Genomic DNA, 14,037 nt, shown 5'->3' with positions numbered 1-14,037 from the left:
TATGTCCGGTCATTCCTTTTATTTCATGAGGTTGGAGGGCTGACTTCTGAATTCTGTTACCTTGTTACGCTATCAGTTTTTTGGTTTGTAAGTGTATTTTGTATCTTTCATCTTTTAATGAATTGCTGGAGATAATGCACTAGGTATTTGCGTCCCTTTTTGTTGTTTGCCTTTTTATTAGCATACCTGTTTATTTCTGCCCTATATTCTCATGTGTTATTTTTTACAGAATATGTTTTATTTATTTGAATAATAGTATTGCTTATTTATATAAAAAAACTTTTTTTTAAGAAATTTAATGTGGAAAAATAACTATAAAATATTCACTGAAAAGTCACAATTAGTTTTTTATTTATAATACAGAAAACAAAATAAATGCTTTTTAAGAACCTAGACAATTATATAATATACAGGTAATAAGTAGGGATGCACCGATTTTTTTATCAGTGAGTACAAGTACTGATACTTTCGGTCAAGTACTCGCCAATACTGAGTACAATACTTTGCAGTGCAATTTGCGTCAATACAAAATGTACCGCATGCAATTTGGACAGGAATTGTATTCCTCTTCAAATCGCATGCTAATCTTTGCGGTGCAATTTGTATTGATGCAAATCGCACCGAAAAGCATCGGTTTCCGGTATCAGGAGCAATTTCAAAAGTACAAGAACTTGTGAAAATATTCAGTATGGACACCGATACTGATATCGGTATTGGTGCATCCCTAGTAATAAGATTAAAAATATTGTGAGCAATAAAAGAGTAGAGTATTTCACAGTTCATACATTGGTGACACATTCAACAACACAAACCCCACAGCCAGCTGATATCACATTATCGAACCAACAGCATGCAAAACCATACTGTACATTGGCTGATACAGTATTCACATGTTTTTGGGGATAAGGTAAATTGGGTCCAAAATAACATGCCTGCACAAAGGGCCTTAACATGAAAAGGAAAAGCCCAGTAGGAAGTGCTATGGGCTGGTATGAACAGCGGCAAAATACTGGCCATTATGTATTTATTTTATTTTAGTACACTATATTGTGTACTTACAGCGCAAAAGCAAACTATATAGAAGCAATACTAGAGTAAAAAAGTAAATAGAACAAACAAAGGACTTAAAGTAGTACTAAACCCAAAAACAAACATTTATTATATTGCTGCATACTAATTCTTAGATGTGGTGGATGCATTAGTTTTCTTTTTAGGCTTTCTTTCCCTCATTTTCACTAGGTGATCTGGTCAGTAAGTTTGCTGTTTTTCAATAGAACAAGCTCTCTGCAGATTTAGAAGTTACAGAGATGAGAAAAACCATTTACCACTGACAGGAGTGGTTACAATGATCAACTTTTATTTATTTATGTAAAACCTTTATCCAAAATAGAAAAAAAACTTTTGCTGTAACTGCATATAGGGTGAGAGCTGGAATTCCACTTCAGTTTGTTAATGTATATAAATCTGTTAATTAAGCTAACACTTCCCTCCCCCCAGACTGACAATGCTACTGTCCAAAGGTGCCCCTGTGCTCCTTCATCCAGAGTGGGAGCACTCTAATACAGGAGGTGTGTTACTGGCCAGATGACCAGGTGAAAACAGAGGGGGAAAAGCCCAAAAAAAAGAAAACTAAGACAGCCACCATATCTAGTGGTTGCTAAGATGCAATACATTTTTGGTTCAATACCCCTGTAAATGAAAATATTCACATTTTTACTTGTGAGTAGAAATTAGAGTGAATATTTAATTATTTTTGTTTCTATCACCATATCTCTGATGGACTTACAGTATGTTTTTTCAAAATGTTTTGATTTTTATAATCTAATGAAATATTTCAGTGTGTACTCCCAATCACATCATTCATTTTCAAATAACAAAATTTTGAAAAATAAATCCATGGTGTCCATGGTGTGACAGGCAGGTTTAGTATGGCAGGTTTTGTATGTTCAGTTTTCCTTCATGTTCTTCATGATCCAGATCATGGAGGGCAAGGAATTAGTCTTCTGTTCGAATCATTAATGACGGCGCTTACTGGATATGTTGTGATACCACAGACGTTTTTCCCACGGAAAATTTTGAAATAGCCCTGAGGAATTAAAAACACAATTATTATGATGGTAGAACTGGTGTACCTTAAATGCAGAAAAATGGGCAGCACAGTGGCTAAATGCTTAGCACTTCTGCCTGGCAGTACTAGGGTCGTTAGTTTTAATCCCAACCATGGCACCACCTGCCTGGAGTTTGCATGTTCTCCCTGTGCCTGTGTGGGTTTCCTCCCACACTCCAAAGCCGCGCCGGAAGTGCGTCACCACGTATTGCCGTCGACGCGTTGCGTCACGTGACCCCTCCCAGCGGGTCACGATTGGAGGAAAGGCTGGCCTATTTAAGTGAGTGCTATAGACCAATCACATCAGTCCTGAGGAAGTCACGGGGTCACGTGACGCAACGCGTCGACGGCAATACGTGGTGACGCACTTCCGGCGCGGCGCCATCTTGGTACACCCTCAGCCACACGCATACACCCATGCTATGGGAAACAGCTTGTATGTTATTTGGCAAATGTGAGTGTATTATACATTTATTTTCCGGCATTTATTAAACGGTTTTACACTATGGAGGATGTCTTTTGCTTCCTTTATCCCATGGGGGCTTGAGCTGGGGTCCATCCTGCTCAGCTCACCTCGGAGGATACCACAGGAGAGGTGGAAGCTGTATACTGGGGATATACCAACCATCCACTCAAGAGGAAGCATACCTTGACTCAGTGGGGATCTGATAAAGCTCTGTGGCCCTGCAGGGTCGCAGGGAGGAGGTGAGAGGCCACTTCAGCTGATTTCGGATTGCACGTGGTGGTGTGCGGGCCCACATACAGTCCAAGGACTCTGTTTGAGTGCAAATATTGATACAGGATCACTGGACTTTATATTCATATATGTGCACTGTGTGTAGGGGTTGCACATCTGTTTTCCATTTTGTCAGTATCATCACGCACATATATGTATTATGTTCATATAGGATTTTAACATCATGCTGCATGTCCTAAGGCACTGACGCTTTAAACTGGGTGTTTTAGCGCTACATCATTTGTATTTTTTTTTTTAGATTAGGTTATACTCTTTTATACTGTTTTCTATCTTTTTTACTATATGTAAACAATCTTTGACTATAATGAAAAAATGTATATATAACAATGGATTACCAGAGCACTACGGTTATCTATAGAGAAGCAGTAACAGCCTGCATCATGGCTGGGTTTGTCTGACTGAAACGTTGAATAGGGCTGTCCTCTTTATGAGTTACTATGATGTGCCATTAACCTATGTGTGTTAATTGCATCTTGAACTATGACATTTTGTAAAGAAAAGGATTTTTTTTATCAAAGGGAGCCCGTAAATATGTGAAAAGGGACTGAGAGCTCCACCTGCTGACTAAAAAATAAAACATTAAAATCCAGTATTTCATATTTACCTTTCTAAAGAGAAGTATTTTAACATTTTTATTTGACAGTCCTGAGCACTATAGAGAAAAAATATGTACAAAACTACTCCACATTCCCTTAACCCCCTATCAATTGATCTAACATTACCACTTAACCCTTACCTTAATCACTAACTTTTAATCCCGCAGACTGTGTACAAGGTATATGTGATGTGGTATAGTAGCCAGGAGGACTGACAATTCATGGGGCCCCAGGGCAATAGGGGATCATGGGGCCCCTGTGTCCTTGCCCAAATTCAAAAAAGCCTATGAAAAAGGTACCAGGGGCATCTCATGGGGCCCCCTACTGACCCCAGGCCCTCGGGCAGTGCCAAATGGTCAGTCCGCCCCTGATAGTAGCATAACCATTGCATTATTCCTTCCTAAACTCAATGCCCTCCTAGCTGATGAGCCCTGCAATCTTTTTTTTTATGATGTCAGCAACAGTTTGTCTTTGTGAGCAGTAAACAGTGATGAGGAATCATAATCCCAGCATTATGTGATGAGCATGGGAAACATTATAAGCAACACTGCAGCCGAGTTAAATTTGCCTACTATAACCACATGTATAAATCAGAAGCTTTCAGAATGTTAGTTTTTCGTCAGAATATGTGCTTTTAATTAATTTTCACTGCCCTTCCCCCCCCCCCCCCACTGGTGGGACCCTCAACTTCAGAAGGATAAAACAAAAATAAAACGCACATTATTTGTGTGTCTTCCAAAAACTTTGCATGCATTTTTAAAAGCAACTGATAAAAATGCATAAGTAATGGTAATGTCAGTCTCCTGTAAATATAAGGATGTCACATGACGAGACAGGACCATCCCATAATGCACTGTCCCATGACTGAGCTATTTACCAGCATTGGGCATTGCAATACGGGAGACATACAATGACTCCTGGAGACTTACGGAAAAAAAATCACATTTTCAAAGTCACTATTTTCATGACCTCCAGTAATTTTCAAGAATGGAATATACAGCAACGGGTATGTGCTGACAATTCATATCGTCACTTACCTGCTGCTGCTATTAGGCTCCTTTCACACAGGTGGACTCCTATTTGAGCAGAGGATCTGTCCACTGGTCCCCTGTTGAGCAGAGCAGAGTGGGCGGATGACAGGTCCATGTCCGCTCATTTTATGCAGAGCAGACACAGATAGAGCATACTTTGCTCTATGGGCTGCCAGATGTAAACGGACTCTGCTGTCTGTTTATATCTGACTGCTCTCTTATCCAATCCACCTAGACGTAAGGGGACAGATCCCTTTCCGTTTTTTCTTTTTTTTTTAGTTCACCAGATCAAATTGGAAGTAGGTGGGTGTAAATGGACACAACTCTGTTTACACCCACCATTCCATAGAGATACATGGACTATCCGATCAGGTGAATAATTTACAGGCGTACCTGATTTGGATCGCCCGTCTGTTAAAAGGGATTTAGCTTTGTTATTTTATTTCAACCATAGGTTCAGTTTAATGAATCAAAACCAAGACTTGCATGATTAATGTGCAGCAATACATTACAATATCTAAGGAATGTGTTCACTATTATACAAAAAGGTGAAAAGTGAATATAATTAGGTTACTATGCACTAACAGTACTTACATTTTCTCCCCAGTCCTTTCCCCAGCTGTTTTTTGCAATCCAGTATGGGCAATTATTGTTATCTGGAGTACAGAAACAAAGTAAGACATGTACAGAAATATATTTTCCACAAGGTATTGTAAAACACCTACCAAGGTATTGAATACTACAGACTAGCATCAAAATGAGTTAACTAAACACAAGTTAAAAAAGTATCTTTATTAGCCTAACAAACACATTAAAATCAGTTAAAATCCAAATTCACCCACCTGGTACAGCATCATCCCCAAACATATATCTAGTATAACTTGTAAATACGTACCACAATGCTAATATACAATAACTAAAGGAGAGCTAAGAGTTTTCCATACCATACAAGTCAAATTTACGCATATTATTATGTACAGTGTCACTTATTTGGGGGCTACATCTTACTAAGATTTAATATTAATCCATTTTTTTTTATTCCTTTCCTTTGGGGGTAATGATTTTATTGTGTTTTGGTGATTTATGTTGTATTTTGTATTTTTGATACATTAATAAAATTATGGTTTTATTTATACCTGAATGTTTAGCTGTCCCCGGGTCTCATATAAAGATAGTAGTGGTCTTGGAGGGATTAGTAAGAAATTTAATTGTAAGAAAAGAGGTTGAGCCCTAGACAGGTTTTGATCGTTATTGTTATCAATATTCAAATGCATTTTAACTGCTCCGGAAGATTTTACCCCCTTCATGACCATGCCATGAAGGGGGTAAAAAATGTATTAAATATAAAATCTGGGTGGGAGATGTGAGTTAACTGCACCTCATCCCGTACGGAATTGAACTAATTTTCTTTTAGAATCCTTTTATGTAATGTTCTAAATAAATTGTAATTTTTTAATCAATGTTTAGTGTAGGCGTGTAATATATGCACCTAGATAATCCCATTCCTATTTGTTTCAATTAAAACATTTTAAAAAATTAAAAAAATCAAATTTCTTCATAAATTTTTGCCAAAATGTATTCTGCTACACATCTTTGATAAAAAAAATCCCAATAAGTGTATATTGATTGGTTTGCGTGAATGTTATGGCACCTACAAACTATGGTATAAATTCTGGATTTTGTTTTTTTAATATACTACTAATGGCGGTGCTCAGCAACTTATAATTGAACTGTGGAAGAGCAGCGAGAATCTGACACCAATTGGCACTGATTAACTGCCACTGACATCACCAGTGTCATTAACACAGTGATCAGTGATAATACTATACATTGTCACTGTATTAATGACACTAGCTGGGAAGTGGTTAACATTTAGGGCAATCAAAGGGTTAAATGTGTGCCTAACTATGTATAATGTGTGAAAAGTGTGCTGTTTTTTACTATTATATCTCTCTGTTTCTCATCCCTGCAAAGATCATTCCCTCTGTGCAGAGCTCTGTGTTGTTCACCAACACAGAGTTCTTGGCTGGGATTGTACACACCCAATTAGCAGGTCCCGGCCATGGGAGCAGGTCCTGGATGATCAGCAGGTCCCTCCCAAAACATAATGAAAAGACAACATTCACATTGCACTGGTTTGTAAACAATTTTTTCTCATTTATCTTTTTTCATTCATCCCTTATTCCAGAGAAATATGTGCCAAAGGGTCCATGGTGGACCTTCTACAGTTTAAAAATAAAATTCCTTTTATTTTGTAATCTGTAAAGTTTCTTCCACAAATGTACCTGACCATTAGTACACTGAAGATTTAATCTCACTACTTGATGTCTTTAAAATGTGTCACTTTGTTTTAACAGTAAATACTTTACATAGGCTTCCTTTTGCTTCCCTTAATGCTTTTGGAAAAACATTTCTGGCTCTCCAGCTCCTTGCACATTTATTTAAGTTTTCTTGTAGAGTGCAAATTCTATGTATCAGAGGTCTTCCCTACATATCTTTCATTGATTATTGGTTTATTATAGCAAGTAGCATTCCTAATAATTGAGTGTATACTTGTCCTTTCACCATTGTCCCTATCGCAAAACCAAGAAATGTACCAGTGCTGACATTAAAGTGGAATTGCAGTCAAATTCTAACTAAGGCTACATCTATTCCCAATCGAATTCAAAGACTATTCTATCTACCCTGTAAAAGAAAAGATATCTATACTTACCTATTCTGAAGCCACTCCGGTCTGGTCACATGATCAGGAGGCAAGTGCCGGATTCAGTGTAGAGGAGAGGCAGCGACAACGGCTGCAGAACCTTAGTCCAGATGTCACCCATATAGACTTACAATGAGCCAGCTGTTATTGACTGTCCCTCCTCTACACTGAATCCAGCACTGGGACCTGAACATGTGACCGAACTGGAGTGTCTTCAGAATAGTTAGGTATAGACCTAATTTCTTTTACAGGGTAGATAGAATAGGCATGGAAGTAGATTAAGCCAGTGTTTCTCAACCTTTTTTCAGCCAAGGCACCCTTTAAAATTATGGACAGTCCCGAGGCACTCTTTAAAATTATGAACAGTCTTCAAGCACCCCAGTCTAAAATGTGAAAAACTATTATAATACTTTTATATAAAACACAGCAATATCCACTTATGTAGGACACCCAACATTAGAGATTATTTATTCTCCCAAAGCAAATACACTTTTGCACACTGGTACTGACTAGTATTCCAGTGTTTCTCTTCTCCCTCAGTTTTTCTCCATCACTGAGCTAATGTGGAGGGGGTAGGGGAGGGTCAAACTAGGATGCTGTGCACGCAGCTGACATCTTCCTTATCAAATGATGATGTTATTGGCTGTCAGGACACCAGCAGCTAGTAGATCATAATGGTGCACAATGAAAACCTGTTACTTTGTGTAACTAAAAGGCAGGCTTATTCCACCCGCTGGATTATATAAAAGTTTTGGTCAATTTTTAGACATTTTGCCAAGGCACCCCTGAAGATACCTCAAGGCATCCCAGGGCACCTTGGCACCCTGGTTGAGAAAGGCTGGATTAAGCTTTAGTTGGAATTTGACTGGAATTACACTTATATTATATTATTATTATACAGTATATATAAAACGCCAATAGTTCGCTCAGCGCTGTACAAAGGGGGGCAGAACATGTGACAGAACAACAACACTACAATGCAAAACATGAGGGGATCGAGGTCCCTGCTCTCTCGAGCTTACAATCTAGGAGGGGGGGATGGTGGCACAGGAAGAGATAGCTGTGGGGGATGGGGTGGTAGGAAGAGTGGAGGAGGTTGGCAAGTTAGCAGGGGGTGGGGTAGGCTTCCCTGAAGAGGTGGGTTTTCAGGGTGTGCCTAAAGGAGAGGAGAGGAGGTGATAATCTGATGGGTTGGGGCAGGGAGTTCCAGAGGATAGGTGACACCCTGCAGAAGTCCTGGAGGCGGGCATGGAAGGAGGAGACCAGGGAACTAGAGAGAAGGAGGTCTTGTGAGGAGCGGAGTGTGCGTGCTGGGTGATACTTGGATATTAGGTCAGTGATGTAGTTCGGGGCAGTATGGTGGACGGCTTTGTACGTCAGTGTTAGGATTTTGAATTTGATCTGTTGCAGAATCGGAAGCCAGTGGAGGGATTGGCAGAGGGGGGTGGCGGAAATGGAGAGGTTGGAAAGGTGAATGAGTCTGGCAGCTGTATTCAGGATCGACTGAAGCGGGGAAAGCCAACGGCAAGGCAGGCCAGTAAGGAGGGAGTTGCAGTAATCGAGTCGTGATATGATGAGGGAGTGGATGAGCTGTTTAGTGGTTTCTGGGGTTAGGAACGTGCGTATTTTGGCGATGTTGCGGAGGTGGAGTCTGCACGAGCTTGTTAAAGATTGGACTTGGGGCTGGAAGGATAGGTTGGAGTCCAGAATGACACCAAGTACTCTGGCCTGCGGGGTGGGTTTGATGGTGGCGTTGTTGGATGTGATGGAGAAGTCAATGGGGGGTGGTGTCCGGGCTGGGGGGAAGACAAGAAACTCGGTTTTGGAGAGGTTAAGTTTAAGGAAGTGGAGCAACATCCAGTCTGATATGTCACTCAGTAGGTGTGTGATTCGGGCGGAGACTGAGGTGGTGAGGTGGGGGGTTGAGAGATAGATTTGTGTGTTGTCGGCATATAGGTGGTAGTTGAAGTCGTGAGAGTGTATGAGTTGGCCAAGGGAGGAGGTGTAGATGGAGAAGAGAAGGGGCCCGAGGATGGAGCCTTGAGGGACCCCAACAGAGAGGGGGAGTGAGGGGGAGGATGGTAGCATTATAGGTAATGCTGAAAGAGCGTTGTGACAGGTAGGATGAGAGCCAGGAGAGAGCAGAATCTCTGAGGCCAAGGGAGTGTAGTTTTTTGAGGAGGAGGGGGTGGTCGACTGTGTCGAAGGCCACAGAGAGGTCAAGGAGTAGGAGCACTGAATAGTGGCCATTAGCTTTGGTGGTTAGCAGGTCGTTGGAGAGTTTAAGTAAGGCAGTTTCGGTGGAGTGTAGGGGACGGAAGCCAGACTGTAGGGGATCGAGGAGGTTGTTGTCGTTGGGGTGAGAGCTTAGGCGGGTGTAGACTAGGCGCTCGAGGAGTTTGGATGTAAATGGGAGCAGGGAGGTGGGTTTGAGGTTGTTCGGGTCATTGGGGTCCAGGGAGGGCTTTTTAAGTATGGGGGTGATGTGTGCATGTTTCAGAGGGGAGGGGAAAGTGCCGGAGGAGAGGGAGAGATTAAAGATGTGGGTGAGGGAGCGTAGGATGGAGGGAGGTTGTAGGAGTTGTGAGGGGATAGGGTCGAGGGGGCAGGTGGTAAGACGGGCATCAGAGAGGATCTTGGAGACTTCCTCGATGGTAGTAAGGTCAAAGGTGTGGAGTGTTGGGGGAGCTTCAGTATGAGGAATATAGGGTGGGGTGGAAGTGGAGGTCAGAGCAGTGGTGGGGCCGTGGGAGAGGGGTGATGAGGGGGTAGCTGAGTGAGGGGGAACGGGATTGGAGGGAGTTTGAGCAGCGATGAAGTCCCTGCGGGTTATATCGAGGGAGAGGGGGGATGAGGGGGTAGCTGTGTAAGAGGGGACGGGTTGAGAGGGCGTGTGAGTTGCGGCAATGTCCTTGCGAATTGTGTCAATCTTGTTTTTGAAGTGATTGGCAATCTCAAGGGGTCTGATGTTGCGTGTGGTTAAAAGCGCTAGTGAGTCAAGGGCTGTTGACAGCGCGTTGTTGTAGACCGTCATAGTCAAGTCGGGGCAGGACAGGGGGAGGATGCTGTCATGGAGTTGATCAGCTGCAGAGTGGAGGGGGGCAGAGTTAAGGTTGCGGAGGTTACGGCTGGTAGTAGTGTGACATTTGGAGGGGTAGGTGTTGGAGGATGAAGAGATAGAGAAGGTAATCAGGTGGTGGTCAGAGAGAGGGAAGGGGGTGTTAGTGAGGTTGTGGGGAGCACAGCGGTTGGAGAAGACAAGATCAAGGATATTACCGTCGGAGTGGGTGGTGGATTGTATGCACTGTGCAAGTGCAAAGGAGGAGGTTAAGTGGAGGAGATGGGATGTGGCCGGGTTGTCTTGGTTGACAGGGATGTTGAAATCCCCAAGGATGATGGTGGGTAGCTCAGAGGAGAGGAAGAATGGTAGCCAGGAGGAAAAGTCATCCAGGAAGCAGGATATGGATCCAGGAGGCCGGTATATCACAGCAATCTTCAGGGGGGTTGGGGAGAATAGTCAGATGCAGTGGGCCTCGAAGGAGAAGGATAGAGAGGGGGGTTTGGGAAGACTCGGAAGGTGCTCTGCGGTGACAGGAGCAGACCAACCCCACCACCTTTACGACCGTTGGGCCTGGGTGAGTGGGTCCAGGTGAGACCTCCGTAGGAGAGTGCAGCAGGGAAGGTAGAGTCAGTGGCCTGGATCCAGGTTTCCGTAATCGCTAGGAGGTTGAGGGAGCGGGAAACAAAGAGGTCGTGGATGGCGGTAAGCTTGTTGCACACCGATCGGGCATTCAGGAGTGCACATGAAAACGGGGGGGAGATTTTAGGGAGCAGGGGGACAGATACTAAGTTGCGGGGGTTTCGGCAGGACGTGGAGGCGGGAGGGTGTTGTATGGGTGAGGGATGTGGTGGAGGGCCAGGAGCAGTGAGGACACAATATACAATTGTTTGGGAGGAGCAGAGGGATATAGTGAATGGATTTTGGGAACGGAGGAGAGGAAAATGAGAAGGAGGAGTGGAAGATGCATTTTGGGGAGGTGCCCGGGAGGGCGGATAGGAGTGGTGGGAGGCTTGGTTGTTGATAGTCCAGCGGGCAGAGGAGTATCTCGTATATGTCTTCTGGTGGCTGGAGTTTAGGGGAGAAGGGGGAGGGGATCAGGTGTGGATGGATGGTTTCCAGGGGCGCTTGAGTGGTGAAAGTCTGGGGTGCAAAGGGGTCTCTTGGTGTGGTGGCTTTCCACAAGGGTTCAACAAGTCTTTAGGTCAAGTTGAGCCGGGGGTTGGTATGAGTGGAGGTGCTGAAGGCCCAGCATCTGGAGGTGGAGTGGGCTAGGTGTTGGTAGGCACAGTAGAGCCCGCCGTCAGTGGGTGTTGTGGGCCAGTGCATGTGGATGCTGCGGGCCAGCGACTGAGGGTGCTAAGGGGCCTGGCGTCAGTGGGTGCAGGTGGCTGCGCGGTAGGCTCGCCTCTGCCGGATTGGATGGGGCTTTAAACAAAACTGTGAATTTAGATTGTTACTGATGATCAGGCAAAGAGTATATTGAAAAGTAGAAGATGACATTCAATACATGTTTAGATTGTTACTGTCAGATAAATTATTAAGGGAATTAAGCTTGCTACAGCCAATGTAATGCATAAAAACCATGGAGGTTTTTTTACATAACCCTAACAAAACCTGAGCACATTCTTTATGTATATGTACCAAAACACATCCCAGCACAAGTACCTAGAGGCCCCCCAACACCAAATAAGAATTTTCCACTATAACAAGTATCTACTGGCATACTAATGTCTTTTTTCAACTTCACTAATTATGTAACTATGAACAATTATTATTATTATACAGTATTTATAAAGCGCCAACAGTTCGCTCAGCTCTGTACATTACAATGTGAGACAGAACATGTGACAGTACAGACAGAACATGTGACAGTACAATAACAATACAATGCGATACACGAGGGGTTCGAGGGCCCTGCTCCTTGGAGCTTACAATCTAGGAGGGAGGGGATAGTGGTACAGGAGGAAATAGCTATGGGGGATGGAGTGGTAGGAAGAGTGGAGGAGGTCGGGAATTAGCAGGGGGTGGGGTAGGCTTCCCTGAAGAGGTGGGTTTTCAGGGTGCACCTAAAGGAGAGGAGAGTAGGTGATAGTCTGGAGTTAAGAATTATAGAGTTAAGAAGATACACATTAATCTGGTTTAACTTGCTGTATGTTTAGTTATAATTAAATACAATATTCTTGTAAACATAAGCCATCAAAATACACTATTACATTATCACATTGTACATTAAGGGGGGTTCTGAATGAGCAATTAACATGTGAGCAAGATTATTACAGTAAATGCAAAATCAGATGATTAGGGAAAGGGTATATTGAAAAGTAGAAGATGACATTCAATACATGTTTTTACATTGTACATATAAGAAAAAAAGCAAAGCATATTTTAAGATTTAACTTTACCTCTGGAATATCCAACCAGTAAAACCATATGGTCAGCCAATGGACTGCAGTTTATCCGGTTTGGATAAAGTACCCCATGTTGGTAATACTATAAAGAGCCAGAATAGATTTTGTTAATTATAGTATCTGCAGAAATACTTTTTAGATTATGTTGTCATTTTGAATACTAAAAATATAGCTAACATTGGTCATTTTCAGGTGTACTCCACAGGGCTGTATCTAGTCTGTCCAATGTGGGGGTGCAGTAAAAAATGTCAGGGGGGCAGAGGATCAGAGGTCAGCAGGGAGAAGACAGGGGTCAATGCTGGAGGGGCAAAAGGAAGGGGCACAGCTCCTTCTCCCACACAACACACAGGCAGCAGAGCTGCTCCTCCCTACACAATGCATAACTGAGATCAGTATAGTGTCAAATTAGGGCAGGAAAGTATCAGATTAGGATGGTATAGTGTCAGATTAGGGCAGCATAGTGGCAGGTTAGGGCAATATAGTGTCAGGTTAGAGGAGTATAGTAGGTTGGATTTGGGGGGGGGCACAACTAAAATCTGGGGGGGCATAGCCCACCCCAGGACCCCCCTAGATCTGGCCATGGCACCCCAGCATGCTCTTTATTCCTCTTCCAAAATTTTGGTCAGTTTTTCTTTAAAGTTGAATCATTCCTCTTTGAAATATTGGTTAGTTTTCCCTGAAATCCCCTGATATCTTGGTCATTCTTATTCTAGACATCAGTCCCACTCATTCTCTTTAGCTGTTCCATTATTTTTTCCTCAATGACTATTGAAATGGCAGCCCCGGGTTGTCTCTCTGGATGACTGACACCCAGGCAGCCAATATAAGGCATCCGTGTCACTATGTCACGTACCTGATGGGAGACTTAAATGACGAGGTCAGCCTCACTTGTGTCACTAGCCCTGACCCCACTGGAGTTGGAACAGAGGGAGTCTAGGACCCAGGGGAACAAGAGCGCCAGTAGTTGTTGTTTGCAGCTCTTGCAGATGATGACTCTGGAAGACTGATTAGCTTCTGATTTAGGCACAGTAGTAACAAGCAGAGCAGATCTTTTAGATTGCCAGGCGTGCACCAGAGCAAGGCAGGTAGTGAGGGTAAGAGACAGGAGCAGTGTCATGGGAGTAGCCAGGGTCATCAACAGTCGGGCAGCACGGTACAGAATCAGAATGAAAGCCAGGGTCAGGAGCAGAGCCGAAGTCAGGAACCAGTATCAATCAGGAGAGCAATCAGAGTCAGGTGAGGAACAAGCCGGGTCAGCAACAAAGGAATCACACAGGAACAAGCAGGACAGGGGGAGCTGAAGACCAGTCAGCACTCAACATGGGCAGAGACACTCTTTAAATAGGCCGTCTGGCACCAATCTTCACCGTACG

The 14,037-nt window shown here is 43.2% G+C and overlaps 1 protein-coding gene across 1 annotated transcript in view; it reads right to left on the bottom strand.

The window, feature by feature from the left end:
- Positions 1 to 322: 322 nt before the first annotated feature.
- The window catches only part of LOC149440868 (cathepsin W-like), a 32,155-nt gene continuing 18,440 nt past the window's right edge, over positions 323 to 14,037 (bottom strand). The window contains exons 9-11 of the mRNA XM_089658099.1: positions 12,659 to 12,746; positions 5,086 to 5,147; positions 323 to 2,086 (exon numbers count right to left, since the gene is read on the bottom strand). Of these exons, the coding sequence (XP_089514225.1) occupies positions 1,979 to 2,086; positions 5,086 to 5,147; positions 12,659 to 12,746 (258 nt within the window). The 3' untranslated portion in view covers positions 323 to 1,978. The remainder of the gene's footprint in view (positions 2,087 to 5,085; positions 5,148 to 12,658; positions 12,747 to 14,037) is intronic.

Source organism: Staurois parvus, unplaced genomic scaffold (assembly GCF_062004578.1).
Source record: "Staurois parvus isolate SC_StPar_1 unplaced genomic scaffold, SC_StPar_1.0 ptg001051l, whole genome shotgun sequence".
In the NCBI taxonomy this organism is placed as follows: domain Eukaryota; kingdom Metazoa; phylum Chordata; class Amphibia; order Anura; family Ranidae; genus Staurois; species Staurois parvus.
Note: the sequence above shows the minus strand (reverse complement) of the source record. Positions and strands in the feature narration are given on the sequence as shown.